The 21,814-nt window shown below is 39.9% G+C and overlaps 1 protein-coding gene across 17 annotated transcripts in view; it reads left to right on the top strand.

The window, feature by feature from the left end:
* Positions 1-21,814, top strand: part of PBRM1 (polybromo 1) — a 56,480-nt gene that overhangs the window by 8,308 nt on the left and 26,358 nt on the right. For 9 of the 17 annotated variants that reach the window (XM_081900207.1, XM_081900212.1, XM_081900211.1 and 6 more), the window contains exons 3-17: positions 186-283; positions 1,179-1,326; positions 1,616-1,759; positions 2,506-2,622; positions 3,905-3,973; positions 4,706-4,804; positions 5,798-5,883; positions 7,744-7,839; positions 9,795-9,886; positions 12,074-12,290; positions 13,554-13,695; positions 14,285-14,382; positions 16,674-16,950; positions 17,839-17,944; positions 20,220-20,883. In XM_081900207.1, the coding sequence (XP_081756333.1) occupies positions 186-283; positions 1,179-1,326; positions 1,616-1,759; positions 2,506-2,622; positions 3,905-3,973; positions 4,706-4,804; positions 5,798-5,883; positions 7,744-7,839; positions 9,795-9,886; positions 12,074-12,290; positions 13,554-13,695; positions 14,285-14,382; positions 16,674-16,950; positions 17,839-17,944; positions 20,220-20,883 (2,453 nt within the window). The remainder of the gene's footprint in view (positions 1-185; positions 284-1,178; positions 1,327-1,615; positions 1,760-2,505; positions 2,623-3,904; positions 3,974-4,705; positions 4,805-5,797; positions 5,884-7,743; positions 7,840-9,794; positions 9,887-12,073; positions 12,291-13,553; positions 13,696-14,284; positions 14,383-16,673; positions 16,951-17,838; positions 17,945-20,219; positions 20,884-21,814) is intronic. The other 8 variants (XM_081900216.1, XM_081900206.1, XM_081900205.1 and 5 more) reach the window with 1 other exon arrangement.

Here is a 21,814-nt window from a genome sequence, read left to right as displayed (position 1 = left end):
TCAAGAATGCATATTAAGCATTTTTACCACTTCGGAAAAAGCATTGTATCAATATTTAGTTTTACTGCAATTTGGGTCTTGTTGAGAGCTGCCCAGAGTGGCTGTGGCAACCCAGTCAATTGGGCAGCATATAAAGAAATAAATTATTATTATTATTATTATTATTCCTTGGCTTTGTGTTTTAGATCGCTGTATGCCATGAATTATACAACACAATCAGAGATTACAAAGATGAACAAGGGAGGCTTCTATGTGAGCTTTTCATTAGGGCCCCCAAACGAAGGTAAGCGTGTAAGATTTGTTGAGAAGAAAGCTAAGGTACGGCTGCCATTGCAAGAGCTATTGAGTTGCAATCTGTGCAAGTACAATAATATGCTTAGAAGTGTGGAAATGCCTACCCCATCCTCCCCAGTGCGCCCCCCTGCTCCCCAGAAGACCTTTTACACTAGCTGCCTCCACTCCACATCCCAGGTCATTTCTGTCATCGTTTAGCATACCGTATAGTAATACGTTTAACTCTTTGTTGTGTGCTTCAAAGCTCCTGACGTGCAGCTGAATTTAGATTTTGTTTCTTTTGTGGTTTCAGCTTTTTTGAGATTGCAATATTTTTTTAGGGTGTTGAGCAAAACATTAACGACATAGCTGAGCAATGTTACCCTCAAGAAATCATTGGATTACGGGCAGCTAACCTCTGGCTCTCCAGATGCTGTTGGACTCCCCAGTCTGCATAGTCAGTGGTTGGAGATGATAGAAGTTGTGGTCCAACAATGTGTGGAGGGCTTCAGATTAGCCACACTAGCGTTAGAGAAAAAGTTGGCTTTTGTGACTGTGTTAACTTTGAATTTTTGCATAAGACCTTAAGGTGTATTATGACAGAGTTGCATTGCTGTGAAAAATATAGGGTAATGGCCAGATATGCTTAGGATAAAGCTCTTATCAGCCCCAGGATGCATGGCCAGTGGTCAGGGTTTATAGACCAACAACATCTGGAGAGCCACAAGTTGGCCAGCCTGGAGTGAAGTATTGTTTGTTTAACTGTATTTTAATGTTTTTCAAATTGTGTTCATAGTGTATTTAACTATCCATTTGCAGTAGTGTGTATGAAAGTTTGGGTATTGCTAGATGCTGCACATTTGCTTACATTAACTGCATTTTCAATAACTTTGTTCTTACAATAGAAACCAGCCAGATTACTATGAAGTGGTTTCTCAGCCTATTGATTTAATGAAAATCCAACAGAAGCTAAAAATGGAGGAATATGATGATGTGAACGTGCTAACTGCTGACTTCCAGCTGTTATTTAATAATGCAAAATCATATTATAAGGTGACAAAATCTTTTGTTTTGAAAGTCATCATTTGCACATTGTGTCACTCAGTTGTGTTTTAATGGAGTCCAAAACTCATTTACCTTCTCTACTGTACTGCTGATTCTGTGAAGTTTCCCCATAGTGCATACCATATATACTTTACGGAAATTATTTTTAAGTTCTGCCTTTGTTCTCATTTGTAGCATAGTTTTAACTGATGGAATTGTTCTTTCATTTGATAAATGTTAAAAGTGACATAAAAATTATTGATTAACAAACAGGTTCTTTTGGGGTTTTTTAACACAGCCAGACTCCCCTGAATATAAGGCTGCCTGTAAATTGTGGGATTTATATATACGCACAAAAAACGAGTTTGTTCAGAAGGGAGATCCTGACGATGACGACGACGACGACGAGGGCCATGACAATCAAGGGACAATTTCTGAAATAGTAAGTGTGAGCTTTACCAGCTACGGATAAGCATTTCAAATCCAAAAGGGTACAAAGTGCACCTGCCCTATTGCAGTTAAACCTGTAACAATACCTAAATGTAGCATAACTGAAATGATAACAAATTGCTTCCCTTATTTCCCTGTTTGCCCCTGCCATTCCCCTGGTATTTCATCCATGCAAGTATTTTAGTTTGTAAACTCCCTGACTGGGTATTCAGTAATCTGTTATGAACACTGGTAGCACTGCATCAGTAATAAGAGAACTATGCTATAAGTAGCATATTGTTTTTTCCTCAGTTACTAAATTGTCCACCAAAAGGATTATGTTATACAGTACATGTTTATATATTTATTTTTATTTATCTTTTCCATTTATTTCTTGCTCTTCAGTGACCAGCTGTAAATGCAATCATACATTAAAGCATGCTGCCAGATAGTTTCCTTTCGCATGCACAGTATAAGTTAAAACATTAAAGTACTTTTTTGGTAAACATTTAAGTATTAACACATTATTAAACCTGCCTGGTTGAAAACACATTGCGATCCTGTTTTATATATTCTAAAATTTATGCCCCCGCCAGACTAGCTAACAGCAGATTAGTAGCTGTTTATGTCTTTACTGCTTTTCCTTAATTTGTAAAAGGAAAAAAAACTATTTCTTCAACCAGTACTAGTAGAAGCCAGCAGCAAACACCCGGTCCTCATCTTTTCTCAAATCATTTTACAATATCATTTTTGTGCCAGTCTTCTCCAGGTTATTTAAAAGAAATTCTGGAACAGCTTCTTGGAGCCGTAGTTGTAGCCACAAACCCATCAGGCCATCTCATCAGTGAGCTTTTTCAGAAGCTTCCCTCTAAAGTGGTGAGTGATAATGCTGAACTTTGAATGTAAACCGAAGGCTTTTCCCATTCAAATTAAAGTTGGACAGTAGTTCTGTTGGGGCTGCACCATCAAGCTCATGAGTCTTATATACTTAATGATATAGACTAGTCGTAAAGCAGTCTATGCCAGCAAAACCAGAGTAACACACTGTCAACTCATAATACCAGTTCAAGAAATAATTACTGTACAGAGGCTGTGTATCCCAGGTACAGGATCTTGCAAGGAAGTTTCACTGGGACTGCCAAGTAAAAGTGTTGGAATCAGCGATGAGAAACTGTGTATATGTGTATACACACACATATAATCATAGATTCATGGAATCTTAGAGTTGGAAGGGACCCAAAGGTAATCTTGTCCAACCCTCTGCAATGGAGGAATCCAGGAGAGTTCACCACCCCTCGTAGGAGACTATTCCACTGCCAAACAGCTCTTACAGTCATAAAGTTTTTTCGAATGTTTAGTCGAAATCTCCTTTCTTGTAACTTGAAGCCATTGATTCGAGTCCTACCCTCAAGGGCAGGAGAAAACAAGCTTGCTCCCTCTTCCATGGGACAGCCCTTAGAATATGTGAAGATGGCTAATCATATTGCACACACAAACTGTTTAAATGATACTCTATGCTGCACAGGAATTATAACCTACGCATATAGTAGTTCAGATTGTGTGCCTGCACTGTTTTTAGGAAGCCCCTTTCTTACAATATAATACTAAGTATTTTGCTTTAAAAACATCTATTTAAGTATGATTTACTTTCTAGTAAATGTCTTTAGGATTGTAGCTGTCAGGAGGTGTAGTGGCTGCTCACGAGTAACCAGGCAGGACTCTGACCTGTCTCTGGCAGGTTTTTATTGGTACAAACTATTTACAGTGCAGGACCAGAAAGTTCATGTCTATCTTATCCCAGCATAAGAACTTAGACACCCCAAATCTCCGCCTCCCCTCCTTGTGTCTCACCCCTCGGGCGTAAACTGAGCGACGGTGGCCGGTTGAGCTATGTGAGGTGCTTGGGCTCTCAGTAGCATCTTTGAGCCCTCCCCTCGCTCGGCTTTCCCATTTGCCTCTGCTCCACTGGAGGTGTGGCTTTCCCCATGCTTCTCAGAAGCGTGGGCGGATCTCTGTATTCCCATGCCTCACTACCCTGTTCTGATGGCAACTCCCTGACAGTAGCCCCAGTTGGGAAGGTTCTGTTGAAACTGATGATAGGATGGTTGATAGATCACTGTTTATGCTTATTTCAGATGGAATTAATTTTGTTTTTCAGCAATATCCTGACTATTATGCAATAATTAAAGAGCCCATAGATCTGAAGACTATTGCCCAGCGAATACAGGTGCCGTACAACTTTTGGGGGTCACTTTTATAAAAGCGATTTAGCAAATTTAAAAGTAAATATATATGGAAATGAATGTTAAAGCAATATTTTGGTTTTCTGGCGGCAAAAGTATGTTTAGGTTAATGGTATTACTTGTGCATTTTGGGACTTAACTGAAATTGTTCATTTATGTCACTACAGTAGTGACAATCACTGATCAAGTAGGCTGGTTTAGACTAAGCAGTATAGGTTTAATAGACCATTGTTTATTTAAGCTGAGAAGGAATGTTTTGTCCACGTGATCATTGTCCTTTACTCATCTTATGCAGTTGGTGCTTCTATCATAGTTGGGTTTTTTTAACACCACTGTTTTGCATTCCTTTTTAACTCATTTAATCTTTATTTACTAACCAGGATAGCTGGTGTTAAACCACAGTTTCCCAGTATTTGGCATCGCACAGAGTAGGAAACTATGGTTTAAACAAGCTGCAGTAGACACCCTGAAAATTGTACACAAACTGGTTTTGCTACAACAGTTCATTTATGGCTGCTTCAGACAGTAGTCATTTCATGTGATTTATTGGACCTAATCTATGCGCTGCTTTCTGTACCATGATTTCCCACACAGTAGTTGCTCCCACTTGAAAATGATGACAAACTTGACAGAACTACGAAGAGGTTGAACTACAACCTTTTACTATAATAAATAAAATTAATGCATACATAATATGTTCCATTTTTTGTTCTTAGAATGGAAGTTATAAAAGCATTCATGCAATGGCCAAGGACATAGACCTGTTAGTTAAGAATGCCAAAACTTACAACGAACCTGGGTCTCAAGTATTCAAGGTAAAGTAACTTAGCATTTTAATATGAAGTGTTTTATTCAAATGCATTTGTCAGGTTTTGGAACAGTAAGATCTGTAATGATCAGTGCAGTTCTGAGTTAGGGACAGGGGAGGATATGAAATGGTGGATTAGCTGCCATTTCCAAAATCATGGTGCCATGCACCAGCCAGGCAAGAATAAAGGGGGTGGATTTTTACCTCTGTTTTGTCCCCATGCAGCACTTAATTTTTTATCTCATTCCACTCTCCAAAACTTAGTTCCAAAGGGGAAAATTTTTGAATGCCAATTTCAAGTCTGTAGGGATGTGGGAGACATTGCTGGGCTTCTCTGGAGATTGAAGGGGTTGCATCCGGCAGATCCAAGGCTTCCTCTGCACCACACATGGCTTGCCCCATTTTTTTGGGGGGGGGGTTAATGTCACCTATAGCTGGCAAGGATACTGCTAGTGGAAGATTCATGCCATGGAAGAATCATGCTGTGGAATTTTCTGTCGACCTAACAGGAGCCGGTACTGTAGATGTGCCCTTTCCCACAACAGAGAAGCTCCTCCATGAACCTGGGGCTTAGATTGCTTTGTATACAGTCGTACCTTGGAAGTCAAACAGCTTAGTTCCCAAACGATTTGGCTCCCGAACGTCACAAACTGTCCCGGTTTGCAAACTATTTTTGGAAGCCGAACGTCCGACAGGGCTTCCACGGCTTCTGATTGGCTGCAGGAGCTTCCTGCAGCCAATCAGAAGCTGTGCTTTGGTTTTTGAACATTTTGGAAGTCGAACACTTCCAAGGTACAACTGCATTATGTCCTGTACTCTGTTTAATACAACATAAATATTGATATATTTCCTTTCCTTTCTTTATGAAAAGTTTTTATCTAAATGAAGTTATCTTACATATTGTTTAAGTACACTTTCAAGGAACATTTGTCCGTAAATACTGATGATGTCATCTTTAGCCTTTAAAAATAAATAAAATACATTTTCAATTCATTAACAGGATGCAAATGCAATAAAGAAAATATTTAATATGAAGAAAGCAGAAATTGAGCATTCTGAACTGACCAAATCAAGTCTCCGAATCAGGTACCGTGGGCAGAATGAAAGTATATAAAGTTATTCAAGTTTACTCTTTATTTTAGGGGGAAAAAACTACAGAGAAATATTAGCTCACATTAACTCACGTTATATATTATAGTATTTGGTTTCAAATATCTCTGACCCTAACTTGTGGAGAAACAGCTGGATCTGGAAATCATGCAGCCAGTTTCTTCCTTTATTAATGAACATAGATTTTCACAACTGTCTGAGCCATTGGATAGGTTAGCATTGGGACTCTGCTGAACAGACCAGACACCAAATGCCCCATAATCAACTTATCTTGACTTTATAAATAAAAAAAATTGTCCAGTAGCACCTTATAGACCAGCTAAGTTTGTTCTGGGTACAAGCTTTCGTGTGCATGCACACTTCTTCAGATACACTGAAACAGAAGTCACCAGACCCTTATATATAGTGGGAGGGTGGGGTGGGGTTTTGGTCATCTGCATACTATCCCATCCTTTTTCCTTTGGGACTAATTGCAGTCATTAACAGTCCTCAACAGGTTTACCATACCCTCTGAGTCAATCACCCATCTCCTACTACCCTTCTGAGAAAGAGCTTATACTGCACACAAAAGCTTATACCCAGAACAAACTTAGTTGGTCTCTAAGGTGCTACTGGACAATTTTTTTATTTATTTCAACTGCGTCAGACCAACACCCACCTGAATCTTATCTTGACCTTGTTTGTAGTTGATGCTACTGGGGAACATCTGTACCTCCTCTTTCCAAAGGATTATATTTTCGCCTAGGCCTAGTCTTTCCACAACCATAGAAATTCAGCCTGTTCTTTCTAGAGCCAGTTTAGCCTGACCTCCATCTTTGTGGTGATAAGTCAGTTCAGTTAATCCCAATCAGAAGTTTGGTGACCACCATGACAAAATCTTCATGGTGCATTACAGTAGAGGACTTATTCCCATGTTTCCAAAAATACATTGTGATGTCCTGTGAACACTTGGTAGAAAATCCAATTGATACTAGTAAGACTTCCAAGAAAACATGCAGAATATTGGGCTACAAAGCTGTTGGTGCGGAAATTTCTGACGTAGCTCACTTTTGTAATTCCCTTCTGCTTCAAAACTGTCCATTTGAAATTTTTAATATGAATTTCTTTTTGTTGCAAAATTTTGAAGTGAGAGCATGAAGGCCCCAAAGCTCATGTACCTCAAGAACTTGTCATTCAAATTCTTTAACATCCCTCTTTATTAATGCTATGCAGTTGCTTGGTTTTTGAGTCTATGGTAATGACAGGAATTTTCTTCAGTTTTTCTTGTATATTTTTCTTCTTTGTGTCTCCTGCATATATCTCAGAGCTTAAAATACTGTACTTTTTAACTATTTAATGTGTTTATGAACCTAGAGACCTTCTCTTATTGCTTTTCTGCAATGCAGGTTGCTTGAGAATTGACCTTGACATGGCTTTTTGCCTCTAACACAGGTGCTTTTATTTGGTAATACATTGCACTTGGATGTGTAATTCCTTCCAGTTTGAAAATAGCACAGTTTTAGAGGACTTTGCTTCTACTGTATGTTGGACTAAAAATGGAGGCTGCAGTTTTCACTGTATCTGCTTTGTGCGAAATTAATGGGAATAACCTCATAGTACAGATAAAGAAACACTTTTAGCATTAGATAGTGCCTCCTAAAATGCATTACTCTCACCTTGATATGAAGTTCAGTAACATTTAGCATAACCCTTTTCACTAAAATGTAATGGCACAACCCTTTTAAACTTATATTTCAATACTTATTCTGTAAAAAAACTTCATCCTAACTATATCATCTTGGCTGTCTGGTGGATTTCTTTTTTTCACTTTCTCTGGCTTGTTCATGCTTCATAAAGGACTGCAAATTTGGCTGCTTCCAAGCTGACAGGTCCTTCCTCACAGGGTAAAGGCAGTGTTGTCGATGACAGAAATGCTGCTAATAAATATTATCGGTGAGTACTTATCTCTGGATGTGATTCAGTTCATCCACTTTTTATAATAGATAATGTTGGTTCTTTTCCTCCCATCTCTAAATCAGAAATGTCCATTTCACTTACATGTGGAAGAAAATTTAAAAAAATAAAAAAAGTAATGAGCTTGTTTGGTTCCTGGAAATATTACAGTAACCTCTTTGTTTTCCTGAAATTGAATTACATAGAATAGTTCTGTAGATGAAAATACTCAGTTGCCAAAATATACTTCCACAAGTCAAAACAAGAAAGAGTTTTGTGAAGCAAAATATACCGTGCCATAAACTTTCGTGGACTAGCACCCAATTCATCAAATACATAAAGTGTAATCCTCAGGTGTGTGTGTGTGTACATGTGTGTGTACACGCACATGCGCGCACACACACACACACACACACACACACACACCGGTGGTAGTGGTAAGCAGCGAAGGAGAGAGCAGTGAAATGCAAAAAGAACTGTCAGTGACAAATTCAATAAAAGCAAGGATGGGGAACCTGTTTCTCTCCAGATGTTTCTGAACTACAACTCCCATCATGCCTGACCATAGACCATGCTGGCTGAAGCTGATGGGAGTTAGAGGCCAACAACACCCAGAGAGCCAAAGCTTCCCCATCCCTGAATTAGAAGCAAAATGTTTGTAAAATAAGTAATATTTGATTACCCAAGTGCATAAGAGCTTTGTTTTTATCAGACCAGAGACCTTTCTATTCCAGCATTCTGTCTCCCACAGTGACTAACCCATAAGCAGGACTTGGGGCAAAGAGCCCTTACCTGATTTATTCTTAAGGAATTATTGTTTTATTTGTATGCAAGGTTAAGCAAATTTCTTTCTTCAATTAAACAAGATTTCATTATTTGGGTAAAACTCCTAGTAGAGAACCTTGGCAACTCAGCAGAGTGTGTGTGTGTGTATGTTTTAGAATGATTTTGAGCGGGGAGAGGGGGTTTCCTTTACATAATTTCATTTTATTTATTTTATTAGATTTATATACCACCCTTTGTCAAAAGATCTGGGGATGGTTCACAAGATAAAGGCACAAATAAATAGTCAAAACAGAAGCAACAAAACAATAACACCCTCAAACGCATTTCAAAGCCTGTAGAACATTAATTGGCCAAAGGCCTGGTTGAAGACGAATGTGCCTAAAAATATATAAGGAAGGTGCCAGGTGAGCCTCCCCAGGGAGAGCATTCCTCAAATGGGGAGCAACTGCAGAAAAGGCCTGTTCTCCTGTTGCCACCCTCCGGACCCCTCAGGGAGGAGACATATGAAGAAGGGCCTCAGATGATGAACTCAGAGTCCAGGTTGGCTTATATGGGGAGAGACACTCCTTGAGGTATTGCAGTCCTGGGCATTTAATGCCAATAGTATTGTTGTAAGACAGCAGCATTGCACAGCTCAAACATTTGAGTTTCAGAATATTTTCTTACATTAAATAATTCATAAGTCACAGCGTATGGAATGTATAATAAGCTTAAAATATCACTGCTTTGAGAAAACAGTGTATCAGCTGAAAGCAAGACAGTTCTTCCCATATAAAGCGTTTCATTAAGTTGACACGCTTACAAAGCTGCAGTCTTGTAATCTGCCTACTGCTGAGCCTAGTTCCTCAGCACGAATGCATGATAATTAAAACTGCTTTACAAGTTTAATTATCAACTGCACTTTTAATCACAATTAAAATTAGCTTGAGTTTATTTCCAGAAGAACTCATGGGCTATAAATCTGAAACATTAGCTGGAAGAAAGCCGGTTCATAAATTTAAATGCTATCACCAAATTCATATAATGTAAAACACACACACACATCCCTTCTTCTGTATGTTTATTTTTATTGTATCACTTAGATAAAAGCTCCTGTTTTAAATGTAGATTTATTCTTCCTCTCCCTAGGGAATTTTTCATTCAATAGCTGTTTTATTTTAAATTCACAGTAACAAAAGAGCTGTCCAAGGAGATCGTTTATCAGCAATAACCATGGCACTGCAATATGGATCTGAAAGCGATGAAGATGCTGTTTTGGCTGGTAGGTCAATATCTTTAGGAAAAGGTCATTTGTGGAGTTCCTAGCCCTCCTGTCCTTTCAGATTAAACTGGGTGACAACCTTTTAGGTTAGTATCTAATAAAAGTGCATGTTGGATAGCCCTCCACATGTTGTTGGACTAGAACGCCTATACTGTGGTACCTCAGGTTAAGAACTTAATTTGTTCCAGAGGTCCGTTCTTAACCTGAAACTGTTCTTAACCTGAAGCACCGCTTTAGCTAATGGGGCCTCCTGCTGCTGCTGCGCCACCGGAGAACGATTTTTGTTCTCATCCTGAAGCAAAGTTCTTAACCAGAGGTAATATTTATGGGTTAGTGGAGTGTAACCTGAAGCGTATGTAACCTGAAGTGTATGTAACCCGAAGTACCACTGTAATCCCTGACCATTAGTCATGCTGACTGGGGCTGATGGGAGATGTAGTTCAGTAACAAGTGGAGGGCACCACATTGGCTGTCCCTAAACTACATTAATCCCAGGTCTATTTTGAACAATCTAGTGCATATTAAATTTACATTGCTTTGCAGGAAATACCTACGTTTAGACTTTCTCATCTCAGGAATGAGAGAGCACTTATTTAACCATGCCTCTTGTTCTCTTTAGAGTAAATATGCTAATCTATCCCCCTCTCACCCAATTGTTCTGCTAGTGTCTCAGTGCCAGGGCCGGATTTAGGTTTGATGAGGCCCTAAGCTACTGAAGGTAATGGGGCCCTTTATAGGTCCAGCTGTCCTTTGTCAACAACAAATTGTCACTGTCTTTTGTGTTGAATATATGCTATATGGTAATTTATGGACCTAATAGGTATCTAAAGCCATTTGCACATAACAAAGTATGTATTTTATCAAAGTAATTGTTGAAAAGTCCATGCAGAATGTAAAGTCCATGCAGAATGTAGGCACCCTATATATAGAAATGAGCAAACCAGTGATATTTTAGGGAGCAGGCTAGCGGCCGGGGCCCATTACTTACATCATAGGAGCCTACACAAAACAAAACACTGTTGCTGTATGTGGGTTTTATTTTATTTGTTTTTTATCTTATATTTTGGAAATGTACATCCAGGTTTTTTTTCCTTTAAATTTTTTTGGGCCCCCCAAGAGAGTGAGGCCCTAAGCTATAGCTTGTTTGGCTTATACATAAATCCAGCACTGCTCTGTACTGACTCTTTTCATTCTTCTTTGTCAGTTTCAAAATTTTTGTTCCTGTATTTCAGCTTTATGGAGCTGAGAGGTATATAATTTTCACAGAACGCAGCACAAAAATAACTCTTCTCTAATTTGCTTATATTATTGATATTCCCATATCAACAGTCAGTGGCTGTTTATATTTTGCTTCTCTTATGGCCATAGCCTTTTCTTCCACATGAGTTTACGTATTTTAATTTTGATTAGGGCCAGCAAAGACAAATGTGGGTAATGTGGCAGGTGCTTTTTGCATTTCTTTCATTATGCTTTCCTGCCTGGTTTCTTGAAGCTGCCACATTAGTAGATTTATGGTTGTTTCCACATTTCCTGGATTTGCCTGTATTGGTCCTTTAATGTCCAATCCTACCTGTAGATAGTGAATGAATAAGTAACTACCTGATCCTTCCAGCCAACTGCAGATAAAACTGTTTTGAAGCTGGAGAATCAGCAGTATATATCATAGAAAACGTGTAAGGTCTCCGTCTCTTATTAGAACTATGAAACCAGCCAGGTAGCAGAAAGTAGTTGCATTCTTCTTTGAACAATCCAATATTAACTCATTTACTATTTAAAACAGATAAAGGTAAAGGGACCCCTGACCATTAGGTCCAGTCATGGCCGACTCTGGGGTTGCGGCGCTCATCTCGCTTTACTGGCCGAGGGAGCCGGTGTACAGCTTCCAGGTCATGTGGCCAGCATGACTAAGCCGCTTCTGGCAAACCAGAGCAGTGCACGGAAATGCCATTTACCTTCCCGCCGGAGCGGTACCTATTTATCTACTTGCACTTTGACTTGCTTTTGAACTGCTAGGTTGACAGGAACAGGGACCAAGCCACGGGAGCTCACCCCGTCGCGGGGATTCAAACCGCTGACCTTCTGATTGGCAAGTCCTAGGCTCTGTGGTTTAACCCACAGCGCCACCCGTGTCCCATTTAAAACAGATAAATAAGCTGAAATTGTGTAATTGTTTTTCCTCGTTTCTAGCTGCTGCCCGTTATGAAGAAGGGGAGTCTGAAGCCGAGAGCATCACTTCATTTATGGATACTTCCAACCCTCTCTATCAGCTTTATGATATCGTTAGGAACTGCAGGAACAACCAGGGTCAGCTCATATCAGAACCCTTTTTTCATTTGCCTTCAAAGAAAAAGTATCCTGACTATTACCAACAAATCAAAATGCCTATTTCATTGCAGCAAATCAGGTAAAACTGGTGCGGCATAATGTTTGATGGTTTCAAGAACAGTTTCTTTACCAATCATAAACCACGAGTCAGCTCTTCTAATGACTGTATTTGATAGATTGTATGATTTTTCCTAAATCCTGTATGTGTGTATGTACAAGATTTTAAGCTCCTTGTTTTAGCAGTTGAGAGTGAAGAGTCTCTTTACATATTAAACCCTTGGAATGCCAGCATAATATCATATATAAGCTTTAAGGTGATCCAAATAAAGGTAAATGATTAATTCATAAGTAATCACATTACCCTTCTTTCACTTTAGCCTTAATTATGCTTTAATCTACATATGAACGATTGAGATTTGATAAACCGAAATATCTCTAGAAGTACAATTCACCTGATTATTTTTTCTAATACATTTGTTCATGTTTGATCGCAGTAAGGATCTGACTGTTTATTTTCAAGTAAAGCTCTAGTGTTCACATATGGTTAACATGCCCATTCTTTAGTTTTCATGAGACGTTCAGAGCAAGCATGTGAAGAGGGCAGTGGGGTTGTGAATAGGGCTGGACGATACCAGCTTTTCAACATCGCAGTGTATCACCAACCAAACATTGTGATACAGTTAAACATTGCAATGTTGAAAAGTGGAGGGAGGAACAAGCTGCATCAGGCCCTGTCCCACGAGGTGCCAGGGTGAAACCAGTGCCGCTCACACAGGAGCAGCGGTGGTTTCACCCATGATATACCACTGGGTGAAGGCGCCATCATGCTTTGGACCTCAAACCAGTCCTGGGTAATATATTGATAGATCGCCCAGGCCTAGTTGTGAACCATGGTCAAGCAATCTCAGCTAGAAGTCTCAGTGTGATCTGAAACCCTGCACTGTCCAGTTCCTGATCACCCTAAGTTTTCTAAGCATACTCCTCCAAAATATACTTGGGAAGACTGGGGCCAAACATCCAGGATGGGAGCATGAGAGGCAGGGGCAGTGTGTACATCCTCGTGACAGGTTGTTCCCTCACCCCCATGCAGGGCATTTAAAATCACATTTCAAGCCTTCTAGTGTCATGAGAGATGTTCCTGTATCTTGATTTTGTCATGTGCTTGGGAAACATTAGAGTTATTTCTTTTTCTTTTCTAACTCCTCCAGCACTAGCTGAGGAGGGAAGGGGGGGAATGGGGAGGATATTAATTCAGCACTTTTAAGTTAGTAGATTATGTTTTATTTAAAAAGTAACAGGAATTGTTGCACCAATGAAATGGGACTGATTATCTCTTTTACAGAACAAAACTAAAGAACCATGAATATGAAACTCTGGACCATTTAGAATGCGATTTAAACTTGATGTTTGAAAATGCCAAACGTTATAATGTCCCAAATTCTGCCATTTACAAGAGAGTACTGAAAATGCAGCAGGTTATGCAGGTAAAACTTCACACTCAAATAGCTACGTCTCTGGGGTTATTTTTGTAGGAGCTAGCATTTGGTGCATTTATATCTGCATTGGCACACTGCTGTGATAGTAATTCTTTTTGGTGCTATTTCTGTGTTTAAACTCTAAGCATTATTCTATATGTTTCCGAATGAGAGTTTTTAACTGATAGCCATATGGCTGGAAATACAAATGAATATTCTGGATGAGGAATGAATGCTAAACTAATTTTCTGCACTGGTAATCTGAAATCAGGTTTTTGAAGAAGACATTGTATACAGCTTTCAAGATATATCTATTAAGAGTAACTGATAGCTAGTAAGACATTTTGCAATAGAAGCTTAGATGGAAGGCTTGCTGTTCTGGAATAAGCTTGATTATTTAGATATTCTGTGTACAGTATTTAATATTTTGCTTTATACATGTAACTTGAACGACTGAAAAAAAATCTTACTGCTTTCTATTGATGCTACTACTATATTTCTGCATTTCAGAATGAACATTATCTCTGGAACTGTTAAATATGCATTCAGGGGACATTCAGTGGATTGAATTTAACTCTAGGGATTTGTTTTCTTCCAGGCAAAGAAGAAGGAGCTAGCCAGAAGAGATGATATCGAGGATGGAGACAGTATGATCTCTTCTGCAACATCTGATGCTGGAAGTTCAAAAAGAAAAAGGTATGCACTCGCTGTTAATAATAATTAGTGATTATTTGATTTAATTTTCAGTTATTTAAAGCCAGTTATGAGCTGTGTCTTTATTGACAAGGTGATCTATCAAATATGTAAATATACAGTTCGCAAAAAAAAAGTATTATACCCTGGTCCATATGCTGAGGTGATAAGAAATTTTAAATGTGATATTTGACATAGGTATTTTATCTTACTATTCCTATTTTCTGTTAAAAGGTACAATACCATATAGATGGATAAGGCTGCAATCAATCCTATGCACTTAGCTGGGAATATGCCCCATTGAACACAGTTCTTACTTTTAAGTAAACTGTTAAATCAGAAAGAAAGGTGTATCTATTAAGGGGTTAAGTGTGGTTGGAAAATGCTTTACTTGATTGTTCAGGAAACCTCTAAATGTTGGGATCCTTTGAAGACCCTAGAAGGTGGGGCAGAAGGCTTCATATTTCCATTTTACTCTCTTTTCAGATAATACTGGGAGAGGTTCTCTGAATAATATGACTGTGAATGCAACATCACAGTTCACTTTTGAGATTAGTTTCACCACCATTGCTTTGACCTCATTAGCTTAGCAGTTCCTTATACCCAGTGCTTTTTTTCTGGGGGGACGCATAACCCTAAACATTTTGTGAATCTAAGTTTGGCCACATTGAAGGGCAGTATTTCAATATGAGTAGGAAAATGAGAATGCCCCTGAACATTTTCTTTAGAAAAAAAGCACTGCTTATACCAGATCATTGTGCTTGAGGGAGGGAGAGGAAATTCATTATATTAAATCAGGCTCCCTCAACCTCGGCTCTCCAGATGTTTATGGCCTACAACTCCCATGATCCCTAGCTAGTAGGACCAGTGGTCAGGGATGAGGGGAACTGTAGTCTCAAAACATCTGGAGGGCTGAGGAAGCCTGTATTAAATCTGTCAGAGCATGATTTTTAAAAGTGTTCAATATTAATCTTTGCAGTATTAACAGTTTTTCTATTTGTAGCACCAACCAGCCTGGTACCTGGGTGGTCATGAAGCAGAGAAATTGTAACTCGCCCACCTCATCACTTGTGCCCTCCCTGCTTGCCATAACCCCTTTTAAAGGAGAGGAGAGCTTCAGAGATTGCTCTGCGAAACCTCACTGCAGTCATCTATAACCAGGGGGGAGGCAGGCGCTTCACAGAGTGATTTAGGAAACCTCTCCGTGAAGTGCCTCTCCCCCATGTTACATCTTGCTGCCACTGCATTTAACAGAGCAGTGGTCTGTTTCACAGCAGCAGTGATCAACAAGGAGGCGGTGGCACTCATCTGACCTCCTGTCGCCTGTGTCACTGCTGCTTACTGCGAGGTGGAAGGGTGAGGCTGATGTTCTGCAAGTGCTCCTGTGCAACCAATCCCGTGCTCCTGTTTACGCTGCGCTGACCTTGCACTTCCCCCTCTACCTCCCAGTGAACAGCAGTCATGTGAGTGCCACCAGCTGCCACTGCGTAGTGGCTTGGGGCCAGGCTGCTTGAAGGAACACCTTTCCCCAGGTATTCCCACCAAGACTTTGAAGATCTTCATCCAATACCTTTCTCCAGGTTCCCCTGCTTAATGTGGTAATGCAGGCGTCTGCCAGGGAGAGGGCCTTTTCAGTGGTGGCACTTCATGTATTCCATGCCCTCCCCAAAGACACTTTCCTGGTGGCTGTGCACCAGGTGAAAAGCTTCCTGTCCATCCCTCCCACCACTACCTTTATAATAGCCTTTTAATGGTAGTTTTGGTGGTAATTCAGCTCTCTCATTCAAGTTGCCCCTTCTGGTTTTGTGCTGGTGTAAAGTTTAAGCTGTTGTTCTATACCAGGCATGTCCATCCAGTAGATCACAATCTATCAGTAGATCCCCAGCTGATCTGGTAGATCGCGGGACCCTTATCGATCGTGGGATTAAATAAAGTTTACCAAAAGCTAACAAATAAAAATTGAAGAGCTCTGTGCAATATTACCCCCCAAAAGCTCAACAACTCTGGCTAATCCACCCACCTCACGGCGCTCCTCCTCCCTCCAATGACAAAGGGTAGATCACTGCCAGTTTTTTTTATACTGGGAGTAGATCGCAGTCTCTTGGGAGTTGGATATGCCTGTTCTATACAGTTTTAAATGTTTTCTAATGGATTGTTGTTGATATTATTGGATTTATTATTATTGGTAAACTTCATTCGATTTTGAATTTAAGAGGCTGTGAACCCCTAGAGAACATAGGTGGTGAAATTAATAAATAAGTATTCCCCTCCCCCCCCCCTTTCAAATCTAACAGCAAAAAGAACATAAAGAAGCAGCGAATGAAAATTTTGTACAATGTTGTTCTTGAGGCACGAGAGCCTGGCACCGGCCGAAGACTTTGTGAGCTGTTCATGGTGAAACCTTCCAAAAAAGACTATCCAGATTATTACAAAATCATCTTGGAGCCAATGGATTTAAAAACAATAGAGCACAATATTCGCAGTGACAAATACGTTGGGGAAGAGTCTATGATAGAAGATATGAGGTTAATGTTTCGAAACGCAAGGCATTATAATGAAGAAGGCTCACAGGTACGTTCTCAGGAAAGTTCAAACCAGATTTGTATAGCTGTCACTCATGCGTCCCTCTGCTTATGCTGATATTTCATTAAATGAATTTCACAGTATGTTTTGGTTTTCTAAAAGTATGAGCTGTGAAATTTCTTTATAGCAGTTTATATGCATGCTCCTTGCTTACCTTGTAGAATATGTCCATCTCCACATACAAAAGAGCAAAAATGAATATTTGTCCTTAGCTTTTGGGTAAAGCAGCCTCCAAATATTATTCAGACTCACCTTTGGGTGGCAAAGGATACCATAAAAAAATACCATGATCAATATGAGACCTTGAGATGGAGTGGATTATGAGACCAGAGAAATGCCTTTGCATAATTTTCGAACTATCAATTAGTGGTTTCCCTATTGTGGGTTGGAGATATTTTGTGTGTAGTTTTGCCAGGACGCTAAACAATATTGAGAAAGTGGAGCACCAGGAGCTAATAAACTAACTTCTTATACTGATGAATTAGCAATACTGGGATCTGGCATGCCAGAGATAAACTCTTCCCTGCCTTGCATATATAACCTTATGGTTAATGGAGCTTCCCGTGCCTTTAAGAGAGGCGTATGGAAGAGAGGGTTGTGCCCCACTTAGGTGGCTCATTACATATTCCGGAATCCAGTGCATTTATGGATGACCTTCTGCCTAATGGCAAAGATGGCCCTGATCCTATATCTTCTTTGTGTAGGGATAGAGCTTTCCCTGCTGCTATGTGAATGTTGTAGCTCATTCTAGGTAGGCGCTTTGGGTCATGTTAACAAGATTACCAAATGCACTTCCTCATTCTTAATTAGAACAAAAAGTAAAATCCTAATAGCCATTTGCTGTTTGTTATTTATAAATATTTTCATGATGAATAGGTTTACAATGATGCTCATATCTTGGAGAAGATTCTTAAAGAAAAGAGGAAAGAGCTGGGACCTCTGCTTGAAGATGATGAGGTTGCTTCCCCTAAATTGAAATTAAGTAAGGAACTGTTGTAAATTCCCAAGCCTGATAAATGAAATATAAAATGTTAACAGATTGCAGTCTTATTAAGCTGAGTAGTTTGCAACATTTCATCTGCTTCTGAAATACAGACTGAATTTGACAAAATATTTATTAGATTTTAAAATATAATTGAGTCCTGAGCAAAGGTGTCCTAAACTGAACTGTGTCAGAGCATTTATGCCAAGAAAGAGACAGTCTGACCCTGAATAGGGTAGAAGTGTTAAAGCACTGTTCTAAGCTTTTGTAACATGAGAAACAGTAAAAGCTGAAATGTTGTTAGATTTGGGGAACAGCATGAGAAGTTATATATTTCCCACATATGCCTCTTGCAACATATCGTTCTTCTTTTTCTCCCCAGTTTCTAGATTGCTACTGAGCCATGTGATATTAATAGATGTAAAGTACTTTGTGATCTTCATCAAAAGTTGCTGCAGAAATATCATGTTGTTTTCTAAAAACAACAACACAGAACTAGTAATAGAGCAATGGCCCTTACCATTTCCTCTAGAGTAGCACTGATTTTGTGCAGGAAGGTTTTCATTTTGTATTTTTGCACAGTGCAAGGCCCAAATCATTATGCTTTATTACTCCACTGCTGGAGATCATATGGTCGGTGGGGTTATTTTTTGCAGATTTTTTGTGCTGCTTTGTTTTAAAAGACAAACTGTACAGTATATCAAAGAAAAAAGAACCGAGAATGCTTGGCTTACTATGTATTGTTGACTATGGGTTGTAAGAATAGTAAGAAGTATAGAAGCATCTAAGACCAGCACATATACAGTGTTTGAAACTGAGATATGAACGCTAGGAGCTGAATGGTACCTTAAACCTAGGTTATGGGTGCAAAAACGGAATGTCTACACACGCTTTTTTAATAACAAGAACGCAAAGCTGAAAATGAATGAACTGCAGCTTAAATATTATGTTCATTTTTCACATATTCTTCCCTTGCCCACCCCTAATATTCTTAAGAGAGTCTCTTCTCTAGTCTTCAGAGAGTAGCTGGAAGTGGGGAGACAGAAAAAGGTCCTCCTTTCCTTCCACTCTGCAGTCTTAATCTGAAATCTTAAGGGCAGTACATGCGCCCAGAGCTCAGAAACTGCTTGCGCTAATGAAATTCCCTGTCACAAAATGCACCTAAAACAATGGGAGTTTTGAACACTGCTCATGTCCTGTAAACCATTATTACCGTAACCTCTTGCAATTGGTAGCCCTGTTAGCTTCTGGGGCTGTTTTGCTAAAAACTGAAATGGTTTTGCTGTGCAAGATGTTTATTCTGGGATTTGAAAACTACTTTAAATAAATGAAGAATGTTTTATATGCAGAAAAGTTTTTTGTGCTGGGACTAGCAGTCACTGGCCATGATCCAGGGTTTCCAGTGTATCTATGGGGCAGCGAGGAAAAGAGGCTTCGGCATTCTTTTCTGTGTAGTGCTCTGTGTAAAGTTATTATAAGGAATCTCCCGGTACACACACAATTCTCTTCGTTAAAGCCCTGTTCCAACAAAGCTTTGAGAGTGTGCCTTTTGATTTTGACATAAGCAATATGAATATGTTAGGTTCTGCTTGGGAGGACCTGTAAAAGGTAAAGGTACCCCCTGCCGGTATGGGCCAGTCATGTCCGACTCTAGTGTTGCGCGCTCATCTCGCTCTAGAGGCCGTGAGCCGGCGCCGTCCGAAGACACTTCCGGGTCACGTGGCCAGCGTGACGAAGCTGCAGCTGGCAAGCCAACACCAGCGCAGCACACGGAAACGCCGTTTACCTTCCCGCTATAAAGCGGTCCCTATTTATCTACTTGCATTTAAGAGTGCTTTCGAACTGCTAGGTTGGCAGGCGCTCGGACCGCCGCGGGGATTCGAACCGCCGACCATACGATCGGCAAGTCCTAGGCACTGAGGTTTTACTCACAGCGCCACCCGCGTCCCTGTAGAGAGGACCTGTAGCCTAGCCTTATTTCACATGACTCTCCAGATGCTTCGAGTCCACTGTTGCCCTCCAGATTCCTTCTGCAAAACACTTCCTTTTCCATGGTGTGTGAGTGTGTGTGTGTGAGAGAGAGAGAGAGAGAGGTGCAGACAGAGAAATTCTGATGTTTTCATATTGTTACGAGAGAAAATAAAAAGCACAAAAGTCTTGGGAAGGAGCTATGATGTGAAAGACATCAAATTGCATGTGTCTAATGTTACATGATATACCCAGATTAGTATTTGAGTAACTGAAGCCACAAGAATGTTGGCTTTTTTTTGTCTAGCTTTAAATTTTGTTCCTCTAGGTAGAAAGACTGGCATCTCCCCTAAAAAATCAAAATATATGACTCCAATGCAACAGAAACTTAATGAAGTATACGAAGCGGTGAAGAACTATACAGATAAGCGAGGGAGAAGGCTTAGTGCCATTTTCCTGCGACTTCCATCTCGATCGGAGCTTCCTGACTACTACCTGACAATTAAAAAGCCGGTTGATATGGAGAAGATCAGAAGTCACATGATGGCCAACAAGTATCAGGACATTGATGCCATGGTTGAAGATTTTGTAATGATGTTCAATAATGCCTGCACTTATAATGAGCCAGAATCCTTGATTTACAAAGATGCTTTGGTGCTGCACAAAGTTTTGCTAGAAACTAGAAGAGACATAGAAGGAGATGAAGATTCTCATGTCCCAAATGTAACACTCCTGATCCAGGAACTTATACATAACCTTTTTGTCTCTGTAATGAGTCATCAGGATGATGAAGGCAGGTGCTACAGTGACTCCTTAGCTGAAATTCCTGGTGTTGATCCTAATTTCCCAAACAAGCCACCCCTGACTTTTGATATCATACGAAAGAATGTGGAAAATAACCGCTACCGGAGATTGGATTTGTTCCAAGAGCAGATGTTTGAAGTGCTGGAGCGGGCAAGGAGAATGAACCGGTGAGTAAAACTTTACCTTTATCAACCTCTCTAGTAACTTAAGTTACTAGTGCTTGATTCAGGTAGGTAGCCGTGCTGGTCTGACATAGTTGCGATAAAAATAAAAAATTGTCCAGTAGCACCTTAGAGACCAACTGAGAAGTGTGCATGCACACGAAAGCTTATACCAGAACAAACTTAGTTGGTCTCTAAGGTGCTACTGGACAATTTTTTTTATTATTACTAGTGCTTGTGACACACCCCTATTAAAGTGATCACTGTTGCCAGTGATACTAATACAAGAGTCTGTAAGTTACTAGTGCGGGATTGGACTCCTATTCCAGAGGCATGAAATCACTTTCCATTAACAGCCTCATAAATAGCTTTTGCTTGTTACCTTTAATGTTTAGTACCTTTAATGTCTCAGAAAGGTAATTCTTCAGAAAGGTACCTTCATTGATTTTGCAATATGCAAGTATGTTTTAGTTAGCTAAAAGCCAGATGATTATCTAACATATATATACACTAAATAGTACTACAAGTTTTAGAGAAATGTAAAAAAGCAACTTATACTACTGCATGATATGAGAACTGCAGATTTTGAGATGATATACTAGGCATAGGCAAACTCGGCCCTCCAGATGTTTTGGCCCTCCAGATGTTTTGGGACTCCCATCATCCCTGACCACTTGTCCTGTTAGCTAGGGATGATGGGAGTTGTAGTCCCAAAACATCTGGAGGGCCGAGTTTGCCTGCGCCTGTGATATAGCAAGACTTTGGCCCAGTGGAATTGTCACAATCTCTAGCCAATTAAACCATTGTTTATTGTCCTGAGAATGAGCCGTGTGCCCCTGCACTTTCAGCTTGCCTTTCCCTCCTCCCCTTCTGCACTTCTACCCTGGCTTACTAAATCACACTTTTCCATGACATCCAAACCAGGGTCGGGGGGGGG

This window comes from Podarcis melisellensis (genome assembly GCF_964234715.1).
Source record: "Podarcis melisellensis genome assembly, chromosome: 2".
Classification (NCBI taxonomy): domain Eukaryota; kingdom Metazoa; phylum Chordata; class Lepidosauria; order Squamata; family Lacertidae; genus Podarcis; species Podarcis melisellensis.
Note: the sequence above shows the minus strand (reverse complement) of the source record. Positions and strands in the feature narration are given on the sequence as shown.